The sequence below is a fragment of the Silene latifolia genome, chromosome X, assembly GCF_048544455.1.
Source record: "Silene latifolia isolate original U9 population chromosome X, ASM4854445v1, whole genome shotgun sequence".
Lineage (NCBI taxonomy): Eukaryota > Viridiplantae > Streptophyta > Magnoliopsida > Caryophyllales > Caryophyllaceae > Silene > Silene latifolia.
The window spans coordinates 333,507,315-333,523,464 of NC_133537.1; the positions used below are offsets into that span (position 1 = coordinate 333,507,315).

Below are 16,150 nucleotides of genomic sequence, written 5' to 3' on the forward strand. Positions count from 1 at the left end.
ATTGACCACTTCTCAGTTCTCCCCAAATGTCACCATAATTTTTTAGTTAAATGGTGATTAGTGTGACCAAGTAAGGTCATGACCTAGCAATTGACCTTGCTTGGGCATGGTCTAAGCGGTCATGAGTTTGAGAAGTTCGATTCCCGACTCTTGCGAATGAAAAAGTCAAACCTTGGTAGGGGCTATCCATTAAGTTGTCTTCAGTACCCCGAACGGAATTGCCTCATCAGTTTATTTTAGTATTTGTCGACTTGATTTTTCGTTTATGTCAGAGTTATTAGTTATATTTCGAGAAAATATCAGGTTATTTTTCAGACTTTAAGGTTATGTTTCAGGTCGCCTTTTCGGGTCAATTTGGGTCAAAACATATATTGGGTCAATCCGGATTACAGGTCATCTCGGATTGAGCCGGGTTCAGTATTGAGACGGCCTTAATTGGGTCTTATCGGGTTACGACTTACGAGTCATCATTAGGTCAGCGGGCTTCGATTTACAACATTTTCATGTCGTGCCGAATCAAGTCAGACTTGCCGGCTTTATCCGGCACTACTCCTCCCCCAACCGGATCGAAATGGGCCAAACTCCTACTAGTTTAGAACACAAATTTTCCCAAAATTATCAAAATGGGCCACCAAAATCAAAACCCAAATTCATCCAATTCCTCCAATTTATCACTCAATTAATTGATTTCCTAAACCACACCGTTACTAATGTCCCTAATAATAAACCAAATACTTAAACAAAACCTCAAACTCCTCTCAATCCCCCTACCAAAACCCTTACCCTTGCGCTCTTTTCACTTAACACCTCTACCCGCCGCACTTCTTCGCATCTCTTCGTCATCTTCGCTTTCTCTCCGCCGTCTAATGTCGACATCCGACGTCGACGCCGCCGCTACCGCCGCCGCAAACTTAGCAATTAACGATGCTCCTGAAGGCGAACCTCTCAGCAAAAAGTACTCTCTTTTTCCTTAGTTTTTACAACAATTCAAGTTTTTAGGTTTATGTTATTTGATTTATCGCAATTTTGTTATTTTTTGGAATTGCAAGAGGATTTTTTGTTCCTCAATTTTATACATTATTGAACTGCAAGTGTATTTTTTGAAGTGCAATTGATGTTTTAGATTTCGATGTAATTATGAAATTGATTTCTGTGAGTTTTTTGTTGTTTGATTACTGCCGTTTATGAAGTGCAGTTGCAGTAATTGTTCATGAATTTTGTTATCTTTTGGAATTGCAAGAGGATTTGTTGTTCCTCAATTTTATACATTATTGAACTGCAAGTGTGTTTTTTGAAGTGCAATTGATGTTTTAGATTTCGATGTAATTATGAAATTGATTTTGTTGCGTTTGTTGTTGTTTGATTATTGCTGTTTATGAAGTGCAGTTGCAGTTATTGTTCATGAATTTTTACATCAATTGCAGTTTTTAGGTTTTATTACTCCATATTTGATTTTGTTGCGTTTTAGTTGTTTGATTAATGCTGTTTTAATTGAAGTGAAATAGTCTCATTTGTTCCTCTATTTTTACATCAATTGCAATTTAGGTTTCGGTGTTTGTGATTTTTCTGTGTTTTTTTTGTTGTTGTTTGAGTATTGTTATGTGCAAAGTACTTTCTGCTTCTCAATTTTTACATGAATTGAAGTTTAGGTTTATATTGTTTGATTTTGTTGTTGTTTCTGTGAAGTGCGCTGAAGAAATTGGCAAAGGAAAAGAAGAAGGAAGAAGAGCGACTCAAAAAGGAAGAGGAGAAGGCTGCAAAGCAGGTATTAGAGATATCACAAAAATTCTCTCATCTTTTTTTTGGTCTGGTGTATTGTGTTTTATCTTTTTGTTAATAATTTCCTGATTCTAGTTTATTTTTGACGGAAAATTTCTTAATTGTAGTTGTGCACAATCTTGTGCAAATTGTGTTAGCACAGGCGCACAGCTAGTTGTAGAAAATTAGGTTTGTTCTAGCTGTTATATAAATAAGCTTCATGTACTTTATCATTGAATGCAATTTTTGAACTTTAATCAAAACATTAATAGCAGGTATTATTTTTTATCATAAAGTTGCATACTTTGATTAATTACGCTATGAATCTATGATGATGCTGTTGTACCTGTAATCCGGAATTTTAGCTGTGACAAAGTAAAATTGTGTGTCAATTTTATGTATTAGTGTCTGATGAGTACGGATAATTTCAGCTGATTTAGGAGGAACTCTTACGTGACCTTAGTTTTAGTATGCTTTATTGTTGTCATAGGAAAAGCTGTTCAATACCAATGTCTTTAGTGACCAATTGTATCTAGATTTTCATGTACTGCTAACAATTTTGGCGAAATTTTTGATTAAATGAACTTCTGTTGAATTTTCCATTTATAGCATAGGAGTATTATTAATTCATAAATTGTCAGAATTAAGTTGAGGAATGAATGTTGATTTTGATATTTGTTTTCTACTGAGAAAAACAGATCAGTCTTAGATTTATTTAAGTAATTGCGACTTTAATATTTATCAGGATCATCAATTACTGAATTCTCTTGCTGTATGAAAATGAATTTCCTTTGATATCTTTCGTGATATTCAGGCTGCCATGGCAAGCACCCAAGGGCCGAAGTCCCAAGCTGTTGATGAGGATGATATGGACCCCACGGTATGACATTTTTGTAGGATATTAGATGAATTATGAGAAATTTTTTTGTGTTACTTCCATAAAATACGGTGGTTATATTCTTCAATTTCTGTGCAGCAATTCTTTGAAAACAGGTTGAAGTCGCTCGCTGCTCTGAAAGATGCGGGATTAAATCCATATCCGCACAAGTTTTTTGTCACAATGAGTATTCCTGAATACATAAAGAAATATGGTGAATTGGACAATGGCGCTCACCTTGAAAATGAGCAAGTATCACTAGCTGGTACGACTGTATTCTTTTAAACTTTCGTAATTGTAATTTGCTGTTTTTATCCTTTTTAACACCTGTCTTCTTTTGTCTTCTTTCAGGAAGAATTATGAACAAACGTTCATCATCATCAAAACTTTTCTTTTATGATTTGCATTGGAGTGGTGTCAAAGTCCAAGTCATGGCTGATGCCAGGTAACAAACTAGTCTTGAATTCCTCCGCATCTTGGCATTTTTATTCGGATGTGGCTCTGATCATGTGATGTGTCTTTTTCATGGTCACTTAGATGTTAAAAGTTATGATTCTGTGATTATTGTGCGCTTGTAGCAATAAATATCGGTTTTGAAAATTAGGTTATGATACTCCATTGGGTGTTCTATACTTTTATCCCATAAGCAAGCACCTGGCAAAACGATGCAATATTTTATTTTGTATGTAGACATGTAAATAATCTGTAACCTGTAAGCTTCAAGTGCAATGTTTTGAGAAAAACAGAAGGTGTTCTTGTTCTATTTCTATGAAAAGCTGTTAATCAAGCGCTCAAATGTCTCGTCTTTTTTAATGCCAAATTACCACGGGTTGTGTCCTGTACACATACCTTCTTATTCCTTATAGTGAAGATATGGTTTATTCGAGCATGAATTTCTTCATTCCCTTCTTTCTTGTGTAGTGATCTTCTTAGAAACTTGTTCACTTTGCAGGACCTCTGAATTGGACGAAGCTGAATTTTCAAAGTTCCACGCTGGTGTGAAACGTGGGGATATTGTTGGTTTAACTGGATTCCCAGGTTTGTGTTTAGATGGATGCAGATTACATAGCGTAAAAGTTTTTTCTTTTCATTTGGGATCTGGTGGTACCATTTAACTTTTGCTTTCTTTCACCAACCCTTGACATCTGTATCACTCTAGGGATGTGAATATGCGATAATTTGATTCCTGTAAGCAGGCCACCAAGTTTATCATCATTTTTTTGGAGACATGTACTTACCTGTAGATTTAGTGTATACTATCTGCATTCCGTTTGATTCTATACGTTTGTGGAATATGTGAGGTATATTTTAGTCCTATGTTACTCCGACACTTCACTACACCGCCACGTGTCGGTTTGACACGACACTTCGACACTTCAATTAAGAACACAAAATTGGAAAATTGACCCAAAATAGCCGTGTCCGACACTCAAGACTCGTGCCAGACACGACACCGTGTCGGAGTCGGAGTAACACAATTTTAATCAAATGCATGGAAACAAATAGAGTGGATGTAGTATATATTAGTATGCAGCTAGATAGTCTCTACAAAATTGCATTTTATTTTGATAATTTCCAGAATAAGGAAGTTTTGACCTTGATTTTCCATATCAATCCCTTGTGTTGTTGCATGCAAAATTCTACGAGACTTGGGCTATCATAGATATAGGGAAATGATAATGTCACTACACTCTGTTTAATCCACAAAAATACAAGCTAAGTCTAAGGGTGCATTACTATTCACATTCTCACAAACATTAGTGGCATTACGCCTTCCTTAGATTTATGTTACGTTAGCTATAGCCGTATTTAGAGTTCTTCTAAAAAGCTTGCCTATTTGGACATCTTTGAATGCGCTGAAATTAACGGTTTCTTCACATTTATTTCTGTTGGATTCAGGTAAAAGTAAGAAGGGGGAGTTGAGTATTTTTCCCAAGTCTTTTGTTGTGTTATCTCATTGTCTTCACATGATGCCAAGGCAGAAGAAAACTGGCCCTGCTGCCGAGAGTGAAAAGGTAATTGTTTTTTTTTTTTGTTTCTGGTTATAGGATGGTGGTTTAGTAAACATATGATGCTTTAGCTTACGATTACTTTTTTTCTGTTCCAGAAAGCTGAAGTCTGGGTCCCCGGAAAGACACGTAATCCGGAGATGTATGTTTTAAAGGATCAGGTACTACATTGTGAAAGTTATAGCGGTAGATTTTGATCGTCTTCTAGGGCATTCTGCCTGTATGATTCATTCGGTTTTTTTATAAACCCTTCCTTTTAACTGCTAGATTCATCTCATTACTGACTTTCTTCCGCTAATTGCTGTACATTTATACTGAAGTTTGTTTGGAATACTTTTTGTCAACTAAAGTATTCATGGTTTTTACATCAGTTCCTTACATGTTGACAATTTGATAATGTACTCTTGAGCTCCTTTTAAGTCTCCAAGTCGCAGTGCCTGTTGTTGCGACGTCATTTTTTTTCCTGTCATTGGCTAGGACTTTCTTTTGCTGGCCTATAAAGATGGCATGGATCAATATCTTTATTACTCTCTCCATCCTAAATCCTAATCAATAGTTATCTATGTTTGAAATTCTCCTCAGAAAAGTTGAAATATACTATTGATTGGGACGGAAGGAGTATATAGTTTTACAAGATTCCGGGATTTGGATAGAGTTTTGTTTTTCTCTAAATCTAACTGGACCAAATATTTATACCGACAAAAGAAAACTACCGAGTTAAAAAAAAATATCATATGAAGGTTAGAGATTAAGTTTACATACAAACGCGAGGAAAACAAGAAAGTGAGAGAGAGTGCAAGCACAGAAGTGATTGTCTTTATGCTGTTATACTTACAAAAATCATATGCAATTGGATGTTTTAACTGATACTTAAACAAGAAAGAGAGAGAGTGCAAGCAAATAACTGATACTTTTATATTTTATTTTACTAAAATGTGCTCAAAGAATAGGGTTCACTCTGTGCTGATTGATGAAAACTGTGTATGGTCTGCTATTGGGTGCTTAACTTCTATTAGCTGGGGCATGTTTCTCGCATTATGAAAAAAATAAGATACTGTTGATTTTACTCATTGTGGGTTACTTCTTGTGGCACAGCTTATTTGATCCTAATTAATTTTATATGTAGGAAACTCGGTATCGCCAACGCTACCTGGATTTGATGTTAAATGGCGAAGTTAGAGAAATATTCAAGACCCGAGCCAGGGTAATATCATATATAAGGAGATTCCTGGACAATCTTGATTTCGTTGAGGTAATCATTTAATGAAGAGTCTGTTCCCTTCCTATGGAAGGTTATACTATGTTCTCCTAGTGGTTTGTTTGTTACACACCTTCCATTAAAGGCAGTGATCCTTAGGTGGGGGTCTACTTAGCTTGAGGAAACAATAGAAAATTTACATTGCTAAGACATTGTCCATCTTTTCTTGAGTTTTAAATCATTATAGTAACCTCTTAATTCCTGCCCTATTGCATTTGAAGTGTTATTTCACTTTTGGTTCGTGAATTGGACTTTTAAGTTGCTGGAACAAATTAATCTTGATTGCTTTCTTGTCATGCTTCCTGGTTTATATCTTTTAATTTTAATGCTAGGCATTTGAAAGATCTCTGCATTTTGCTTCCAAATTCTTTCTTGTTGGAAAATGGCGATGACAAATGAACTGCCTTTGTTTTTTCCTTTTCTTTCCCAAAACTTTTTTTTATCTATAGCATGTATATGGTGTGGCCTCCCTTCTTGCTTTCTGTTTGAGGGTTGGCCCCGATATATTTAAAAGCCAACGTTTGCATCTGTGGCAACAAGAATTGATCAATTTATCCCTTTTCAGGTAGAAACGCCCATGATGAATATGATTGCTGGGGGTGCAGCTGCACGTCCATTTGTGACCTATCACAATGATCTGAATATGAGGTTATTCATGCGTATTGCTCCTGAGCTTTATTTGAAGGAGCTTGTTGTTGGTGGGCTTGAGCGTGTTTATGAGATCGGTAAACAATTTAGGAATGAGGGTATTGACTTGACACATAACCCTGAGTTCACTACATGTGAGTTTTATATGGCATTTGCTGATTACAACGATTTAATGGAGCTTACGGAGCAGATGTTAAGTGGTGAGCATTTATCGTCTTATAATATTTAGATTACAGTTTTCTCCAAGTCTTAGAACTTCAACTCTTTAGCAAGTTGTATATTGCAGGGATGGTGAAGGAGTTGACTGGTGGTTATGTTGTTAAATATCATGCAAATGGGCTAGATAAGGACCCAATTACAATCGATTTCACTCCTCCATTTAGGTTTGTACAATATTTGTATTATTTTTTTGCTACTTTCCTGTTCATATGTCAATATGGTTGTGCTGATGTCCTCTCTTTTCTACTTCTGCAGACGTATAGACATGATAGATGAGTTAGAGAAAATGGCTGACCTGAATATTCCAAAGGATCTAGCTAGCGAAGAAGCAAATAAATATTTGATAGATGCTTGTGCGAAGTATGATGTGAAATGCCCGCCACCACAGACAACAACTCGTTTATTAGATAAAGTAAGCCTCTATCCTCTTATATTTCCCAGATCTTCAAGTGGAAAGTGCTACCCTTTTTTTGTTCCTCAAATGCAAAGCTTATGCGTGACAGTTAGAATTGCATTGTTGTGATTCTACCAGCACGTGTGCATGTGTTCGGTTTCTTACAAGTAGTTGTAGTTGTCCGCTGTCTGGATTAAACTGCAATTGTTAACTTCTATCATTTGATGATTAGAAATCTACATTGGGTTATCAATTTGCTAGAACGACCTTTGGTAAACTGCTATCACTTGACAATTTAAGTTTGATCTTGGGTTTTCAGTTGCATCACGTGACAGTTGACACAATGTGTTTAACAACAACAACAAAGGCTTTCCTAAATGTGGTTTGATGAGCTAGGGACCACCTGATCAAGGTGTTCTCCCTTATGACTGTATTGCGTTACTTCGCAAATATCACTAACTGATTAAACTGATTAGATCATACCAAGTTTGAGTTGCTTTTTAGGGAGGGAGTTGCTTCCTACAAAAACAGCAGACAAGACCATGAACCTGTTTCACTAGTGTAAATTTTTATACTACAAACAACTGCCTGAGTGGAAAACGTTTTTCGACACTCGCTATTATAGAATCTAATATGGGAGGTAGTCTGTCTTTTCTTATCGGTTACAGTACTTACGTTGCATTTGATTTGTCTCTTTTGCAACCTGATACTGACCTGCAATCTTTTTGTCTTCGATATGGGCGAAGCCTTTGATTCCTTTTGTTGCCTCGATTCGTGCGGAAAACATGCAGATTGTCTTGTCCACTTTTTGAGAGAGTGTCTTTGATTTTTTTACCGCCCTTTTCCAGGCATACTTATTTTTTCACTTGTTTTTGCAGCTGGTGGGACACTTTTTGGAGGAAACTTGTGTCAATCCTGGTTTTATCATTAATCATCCAGAAATAATGAGTCCATTAGCCAAGTGGCACAGATCAAAGCGTGGACTCACTGAACGTTTTGAATTGTTTGTGAACAAGCATGAGGTATATAGTTAAATGTTTTTTTCACAGGCCACTTCTACTTAAAGTTTACTCTAGCCGTGCTTTGCATTTTAGTTTCTGACTTTCGTACTATCATTAAAATGTGCAGGTTTGTAATGCATACACTGAACTAAATGATCCTGTAGTACAGCGCCAGAGATTTGCTGATCAACTGAAGGTACTGAAATCTTGTTCTGTTCGGACTTCGGACTTCTAAGTATCCTAAGTTAACTGTCCCCATTTGACTATGGTGGTTGACTGATGTCAACTTTGACCTTTAAATCATCATTTTAAAATAGTTGTCCTAGTAGCCAACTATTTTAATGTTCTCATTTTAAAAAGTTTTAACGATTGCGTATTTGTGAGGAAAGATATATGAAAGTCAAATATTATTTGAACAGCAAAGTAGTTAAATGGGGGGACAGTACAAATGTGGTGTGAGTAGTAAGATATATTTGTGATGGTTGAGTAGTTCACTTTGAAGAATTTCTCTTAATTTGCAGGACCGACAATCTGGTGATGATGAAGCTATGGCTCTGGACGAGACATTTTGCACAGCACTTGAGTATGGGCTGCCTCCTACTGGTGGGTGGGGACTTGGTATTGACAGAATGACCATGTTGCTCACAGATTCCCAAAACATAAAGGTTAGTTATTTTTTCCTTTACTTGCTGGACTGATGTTAAACGTTGCAGCTGCATGGGCTTTGTAAACATCCGGGATTTTCCAAATTTGTTAGATACTCATCTTAAGGCTTTATAACTTGCTGTGCATTGTGCTTCTGCAGGAAGTCCTCCTCTTTCCCGCCATGAAGCCTCAAGACGAGCCACCGACTAAAGGTATGCTTTCTGGTACGACTTTTTCCATGATTATTGTCTGTGATTGTTTTTTTGTATTTGATGAACTCAAACTTAAGTAAGAAAGCTATGCATGCCGACTTAAGGTGCGATTGGGGTTGGCTCACTTGCTGGTGTCGCACAAACGTGTGGGATTTGAGTCAAAATTTGAATGTGTGTGGAACCTGGCACGTTCCAGGTGGATTCAAGTATACAATTCTCTGTTTTCACTCGCTGTCACTGTCCGACATGAAATAAGTTTTATATTGGATTTCTGTATGCTTTTTGGCCTGTATTAAAATGTCAAGTTGTGTACATAGTACAAACGCTGTCTTTCCCTTTTGAATACATTTTTTTTCTGGATGACCCGCTATAAAAATTGTGGCGACAGTTGCATGAAGGGACGTCTACTTCACACTAAGAAATACGAAGTACCAACAATTTATTGTGTTGCTCATGTTTATTGATTGCTGCAATGCGGCTGCCTGCTGCTATACATATGCGGCCGTGTGCTATGGTTTTGTTTTTTCTGACTCTTGAATTTGACGGTTTTATTTTGCAACTAATTATTGTTTTGTATTTTGATTTGTGAACTTGCAGCTGCTTCTGAAGAACAACACTGAATCGCTGACCAGTGACCACATCCATTTGGCATCGAAATTTCATCGATTATCTTCATTGTAACTCCTATTTTTGATACCGTTCGGAGTAGTTATTTATTTTGTACGAAGTACTTGGTAATATCTGACCGACCAATTGACTGGTATCTTTTTGATTGATGTCTTGTGTTTGTAACCTCAACGCAACATTAACTCAAGCTCTAATCGGATAATTTATAAATTTACATAATTTCTATGTTTGTCGCAGTTATACCATTCAGTTGCCAGCGTTGGCTATGTACCTACACATTTTTTTACTTAAAAATTTGCAATTGAATCGGGAATGTGACTGATGTTATCCTTTTAAATAAAATAAAAATTGGAACTATTTCAAAATGTGAGTGATCTTTTGGTACTGGTCCAAGTGAATGAAGTGATTGGTTCTATATTGAGGGAAACTATCAAACTAGGTTCATTCACTTCATAAAATTATACAGTAATTATTAGTCTTAAATAAATCTGGCAAACTAGGTAAAATTGTAAGCTAACATTTTTTTTAAATAACCCTGATGTGTTTGATGAATTAATATAAAATCACGAGAAGTGGCATCCATTCGTCCATGGGGTAGCATGAGCAAGCAAATAAGCTACCCTACTGAATCGTCTACTGACAAAACAAATATTTACAAACTGAAAGGAATTTACAAATTGAATAAATGTCTTCATAAATTAACTGAATGTCGCTTCTTCCAGTCTTCCGATGTCGCAACTCATTACCCACCATCAAGCAATCACCTTTGATCAACACATCTGAGTGCTCCGCTATTCTAGCTTTCTGAAGCTCAACCAACACCGCTTGAGCCTTCACCATTTTTTAGTTTTTACCTCCACATCTCACCATATTGCACCGTCACTTCCCAACACACCCTCCATAAACTCTCTCCTGAAACCGCACCAACACCCATGCTAACTCCATCAATAATAACCGCATCACCATTTAGTTTGAAGACCCCCTCCCTCGACCTCACCCGTCCCACAATTCTCCCTCCAGAGTCCTCCCACCATGCTCATCGGTCCCCCCATCTCCTCGAGAAGCTCACGAATTCTCTTAACCACCCGGCAATCCTGCCTCATAAACCCTTCATAAATGAATTTGTTTTGCCTCTCCCATATAGCCCAACAACACGTCATGAAAGTCACACAATCATCCTCCCTCATCTCTTTAAGGTTGCTCCCCATCCACTCTCTTGCCCGCTCTCCACCCATCGAAACCTCCAACCCCACCTCTTCCCAAATAACCTCCACTCACCCACATTCCCAAACAGCATGGAGACAAGTCTCCAAATTGTTGAAGCAAAAAGGGAAGCTCGTATCAATACCGTCTAACCTTTTTGCGACATTTCGCTTTGTTGCTAGAGTTTCATGACACAAGTGCAAAAAGAAGACCTTGATCTTCGGAAGAACCGGAGGACTTCCATATTTGACTCCACAACCATTTATCACACTAGAAATCCGATTGTTCCACCTCCATTCTATCACCCAAGAGGAGCTTATAGGCCGATCTCACTGAGTATTCACCATCTTTTACGGGATCCCAACACCAATCATCAGCCGGTTTGGAATCACTAATACGAATATTACAAATTCTCTCCTTTTCAAAAGGGAGAAATAAAGCACTAACCGGTTGATGATTGCTGTTGGGACCCCCGAAATAGAACGTTCCCCTCTTTTTCTTTTTTGATCAATGTAAAAATTAATCGGGATAAACGGAGTAAAGATGAACTCCATAAGTCCATACCTATAAGTTGTTTTAAGTTTAAAACGAATATATTAGTCGGAGATAAATGCTCTCCCTCAAGACCTCACCATTTCACAGTTTACACGGTCCAAAACTCGAAGCCTCGTTGCCAGTAAACCCTGATAAAACCTCACCTTTCCTCAATCAACAATGGCCGCCATTGATAAAGCAAGCAGAAGCAACAGGAAGAAACAACACCGTTCTAAATCTAGTAAACCCAACAAACCTTCATTTGGTCCCAACAAACAACTCAACAAGAAGAAGAAGGACAACAACAACAACAACAAAAAACAGCGTCGTAAACCCAAGAAAGGATTAAACTCAAAAAAATCCATCGAACAAATTGCAGTAAAAGATGAAAAACCCACAAAAATTACTCCATTTAACCCACCTGTTTCACCTGATGATTACTGCAAGTTTTTCTTGGATCAATTTGAGTTTGCTAATTCCATAAAGCTTTCATCTTTGGAGCTTGAATCCATTAAAGGTATCACCTTTTTCAATTTTCCTAATTCTCCTTCCGTTATAATCATTTGTTTATCTTTGATTAAAATACGTCTCACAAAGAATATAAAAGGTAAATAAATGATTGCGATGGTGGAGTACACATTTATTTTTGTTTTTGTGTTTACAACCAGTGGCGGAACTAAGGGGGGTTAGCAGGGGCGGTCGCCTTTGATATTTATTGCATTACTAGTTCGCCCCCTAATTAAAAATCCCGGGTCCGCCTGCTACTGTTTACAGCAGTTAATTTGGTTAAAATGGATTTGTTATTAGGTATCAGGACTTTGAAAAGTTGTTTAATTAATGCTGAATTGTTTTGTTTTGTTTTAATGTAATGTTTTGTTTATTGATATGGATATTTGTGGAATTACATTTGTTGGTGTTTGTTTATCACTGATTGTTGTTTGTTGCACCTGAGATTAAGTTGGTGTAGTTGTTGGCAATGTTTGTTGGTTGCTCAATGTAGTGAATTACCTGGGATAGTTGCTAGGAGTAAGGAGCTTTGTTTTTGGAACGATTCGACAAAATGTAGTGGTAATTTCTAATTTGGTGGCATTCTGTGAGATTTTAATATTTTAGGGGTATAGGTTAAATTCATCTGTGGCTGAGACCAATCACTGTCGGTAACTTGGTGTTTGATGCTGGTTTTTTACTTTTTTTCGTTCTAATAGTGGCAGTTGGGGTTGGAAGCGAGAAGGTGGTCTAAAAAAACTCATAATGTTCATGTTGGTAACTTGGACCTGCTATGATCTTGACCTAGATGGGTAGAAATAGATATAAGAGTTTTGTTATCTAGTACTGTTATTCATGAATTACGGGATGTTTTTGCTACTTTCTGCATCGGAATAGTAGTCGCTGTTCCAGTTAGAGAAGTCTGGTCAATACTTTGTTTTTATGGTTGAAATTGATAGGCAAATGGAATTCACATTGTGCTTCATTGTACAGAAAATTGTACTTGTATATGAGCTTCAACTCTCATTTTTCAGCCATTGTGTGTTCTGAATTGTTTTCAAACTCGATAGACTTACTGCCTTATTGTGTAGACTCTGCTTGTAAATAGTCAAAGATCATCATAGGAGCCTTAAAAATTCAATGTCAACTGTGGAAATTGGTGCACAAATGTTAATACTGTCTAGTTGTGGTCGAGTTTCAGTGGGCGACATGCACTGTGCTTGTTCTTTTTACTGAAGTGCATTAATTCCATACTGTATTCTCCACCTGAGCTGCATGAGCAAAGATATACTTGGTAATATTTAAAAACTTTTGTGGGCGTTTCTTTTTCAGATACATATTTTATAAAGCTATCGGAAGATGTTAGTCAAGATGCTAGCAACTTAGGGACACATCTCAAGAATGTATTTGAATCGAAATGGAAAAAAGTGCTTTGTGAGCCCCAGCTTGTTGAGGGACAGATTGATGCTGGGAACCCAGCTGTAATGGTCATTAGTGCTTCTGCTATAAAATCGTTGGAAATGCTGAGGTGTGACATTTATTTGAATCCTCTTGAACCTGAAAATATATTTTGGCTTTAAGGCTAGCTAGTATGTTTCTAATGCAGTCACTCTTCGGTGAAAAATATTTTATCTTTTTGTTTTTTCCTCACCTCAACGGACCTATAGGGGCTTACGGATATTGACCAAGGAATGCCAAGCCGTGAAGCTTTTCTCGAAGCACATTAAAGTTGATGAACAGGTTTGATTTTTTTCCCTGCACTGGGTGCCAGTAATATTTTGATTTTCTACTGTGTACCCCAATGTTTTTCCAAATTCTATCGAGACCATCCATTTTATTAAATCGTCTAATATACCCCAAAATATGATTACTAGAAGTAGTTCCTCAATAAACCTAAGTACCATAATTGGATCTTTTTAGGATTAAATTTTATCATAAAAAGAAGTTTAGTGATGAGTAAATGGTTATTATGTTGTTGAGACCACTAATAGAATTGACATAACTACTCATAACCAAACAAACTTAAAAATCCTGTCGAAAGAGCTAGCATCACCTGATCTTGGCCTTGAACTGTTCATTGTATGTTATCCCGGGAATACATATTTATGCTTCTTTGTTATGGCTTTTAGATTAGAATGTGACCCGCGTCTCGTTTCTCTTCAGTTTTCTTGGCTTGTTTCTTTTAATTTGTGCTAGAAGAGCTATTTTCTAATATATGAGCTTGGTGCTTTCAGGTAGCCATGTTAAAGAAGCGTGTTAATATTGCAAGTGGTACACCAAGCAGGTAAATGATCTTCTTTGGTTAATTAAGTGGACAAAAAAATGCCTCAGATGTTAAAAAATTTCATTTGTCGTGATTGGTTTGGAGGCTAAACAGATGATTATTATTTCCCTTGCTTGTTATCATGTCTAATGTAGTACTACACTGAAGTATTGAACTGATTAGAACATTATTCAGATTCAATGTGTTTTGTGATTGCAAGCTATTCTGTCTCTTGTCCAGTTGCTATATATCGTCCAGAACGTGTCCAAACCCATTATGACCCTTAAACTGTCAGAGTGTCAGCCGCTTTTAAATTTATTGTAGCTGCCTAGCAATTCTTCGTTTTATCCACGTTCTCGTTCTTTCTATTTGTTTGTATGAGTGTGCATTCGTGCGTGTCTTTAAGTTTTATTCTAAGACGAGAAGCTAGGAAAGTTAGTAAAGCTATTGTGAATTTGTGATAGTAGCGATCAGTGAGTCAAGAGAAAGGGTGCACTGAGTTTACCAGGATACTTCAATGGCTTGATATCATTTGTGTCGTTAATAATTCGTTTTGTTCTACTAGGAAGTTTCCTCACTAAAATCAGTCACTTGTAGTTACTAGGAAATAATTTTTCACTACCAGCATTACTAATTAAGGATTTTTATATAGGAATAAACCAGATTAGTGAATTTGTAGTTTATTCGTATCAAAAAAATTATTAGATGTATTATAAGCTACCTTTTCGATGGACTGCGCCTAACATATTTCCAGCAAAATAAGTGTTGTGATGCACATTGCACAATCTGACTTTACCTTGAGACTAACACGTTCCACTGCAACTGGGTATATTTGATTTCAGGATAAAGAAATTAGCTGAAATGGAGGCTTTGGGGCTTTCACGACTAAAAGTCATCGTACTCGATATGCACACTGATGTTAAAGGCTACTCATTGTTTACCCTTCCTCAAGTCAGGTTTGGCTGTACATCATATTTTAACTTAACTACGTGATTGTATCCCCTCCCTGAACTCTCTCCTTCCCTGGTGAATTATAAATAGGCTAGTTCACCTTGCGATTTCCCAGTGATCTCCCCGTTGCGAGTATTGGGTTAATTTTCCTTGTAAACACTATGTGCTAGTGTGCTACTGAGTGTCAAGGTTTGCAGCTAAAAGGAGACTACTGTAATGTAATGAAATAAATCTGTAATCTGCTGTAGCAGTCAGAGATAGATGGTATACAAGAGTTTTGAAGGTCACTGAGAACGTAATTTAGCCGTTGTTAGCTGCATTTGTGGCTCAATATCCGAGATGGTGGTAATGAGTTATCTTGTTTTCTGTAACTGATGTTTTAGACCATGCTCAAAAGTCCCGTCTAATATACTTATGGTTTAAGCTAAGCACTGTCTAATATACTTATGTATTCTAATCCTTTCGCTGGCATTCACATGGTTACCGATTGTTTTATTTTATAACTGTAGGGATGAATTTTGGGATTTGTACAAATGCTATTTCCACCAACGGCTTCTTCAAGGTGATTTACGTGTGTGTTTGTATGGTCCAATCTCGGCAACAACTGGTAGAAGTAAGAGAAAGTCTGAAGATGAATAGCAAGCATCATTTCGCTGAAACTGTTTCTCGAGTCTGTTATATGATATGCATTTTGTAACACTCGTCAAAAACGGCTCTGAAGAAGAGTTGTTCGTTTAACCTTCGCAAGGTAGAAACATGAAAAAAAAAAACGTCCCAGATACTTGTTTATTTACTTTGAACAGAGGACATGTTTTTAATTGCAAGTCCACAATTTTGGCAACAAAAACCGATCCTTTTTTTTCCCTTTTTTGTTCAATTAAATGAAGCCACAACGCGAATTCTTGACTAGGTTGATCGAGTCTTGAGGTACAACAGGCAAATATTTTCAGGAAACTTATTCGATTTGATAGAGGAAACCAAATATCCAGCCGTAACCCTGTATCTTGACACGCTTTGCATAGATTTGATAGAGTCCGAGTACAAGCAGCATATAGCTTCAGGAAA

The 16,150-nt window shown here is 36.9% G+C and overlaps 2 protein-coding genes across 2 annotated transcripts; both read left to right on the plus strand.

Moving 5' to 3' along the window:
* Positions 1-704: 704 nt before the first annotated feature.
* On the plus strand, positions 705-9,797 carry LOC141618795 (lysine--tRNA ligase, cytoplasmic-like). Its single transcript, XM_074435871.1, has 17 exons — positions 705-955; positions 1,687-1,765; positions 2,573-2,638; positions 2,735-2,900; positions 2,987-3,080; positions 3,588-3,673; positions 4,535-4,650; positions 4,743-4,805; positions 5,771-5,896; positions 6,468-6,750; positions 6,837-6,933; positions 7,025-7,181; positions 8,042-8,185; positions 8,292-8,360; positions 8,686-8,829; positions 8,970-9,021; positions 9,619-9,797. The coding sequence occupies exons 1-17, from the start codon at positions 711-713 to the stop codon at positions 9,639-9,641; spliced, it is 2,010 nt and encodes a 669-aa protein (XP_074291972.1). The 5' UTR covers positions 705-710; the 3' UTR covers positions 9,642-9,797.
* A 1,659-nt stretch (positions 9,798-11,456) lies between these two features.
* LOC141618797 (uncharacterized) lies at positions 11,457-15,932 on the plus strand. Its single transcript, XM_074435874.1, has 6 exons — positions 11,457-11,902; positions 13,204-13,399; positions 13,539-13,611; positions 14,106-14,155; positions 14,977-15,090; positions 15,595-15,932. Exons 1-6 carry the CDS (start codon positions 11,566-11,568, stop codon positions 15,722-15,724), a joined length of 900 nt encoding a protein of 299 aa, XP_074291975.1. The 5' UTR covers positions 11,457-11,565; the 3' UTR covers positions 15,725-15,932.
* Positions 15,933-16,150: the final 218 nt, after the last annotated feature.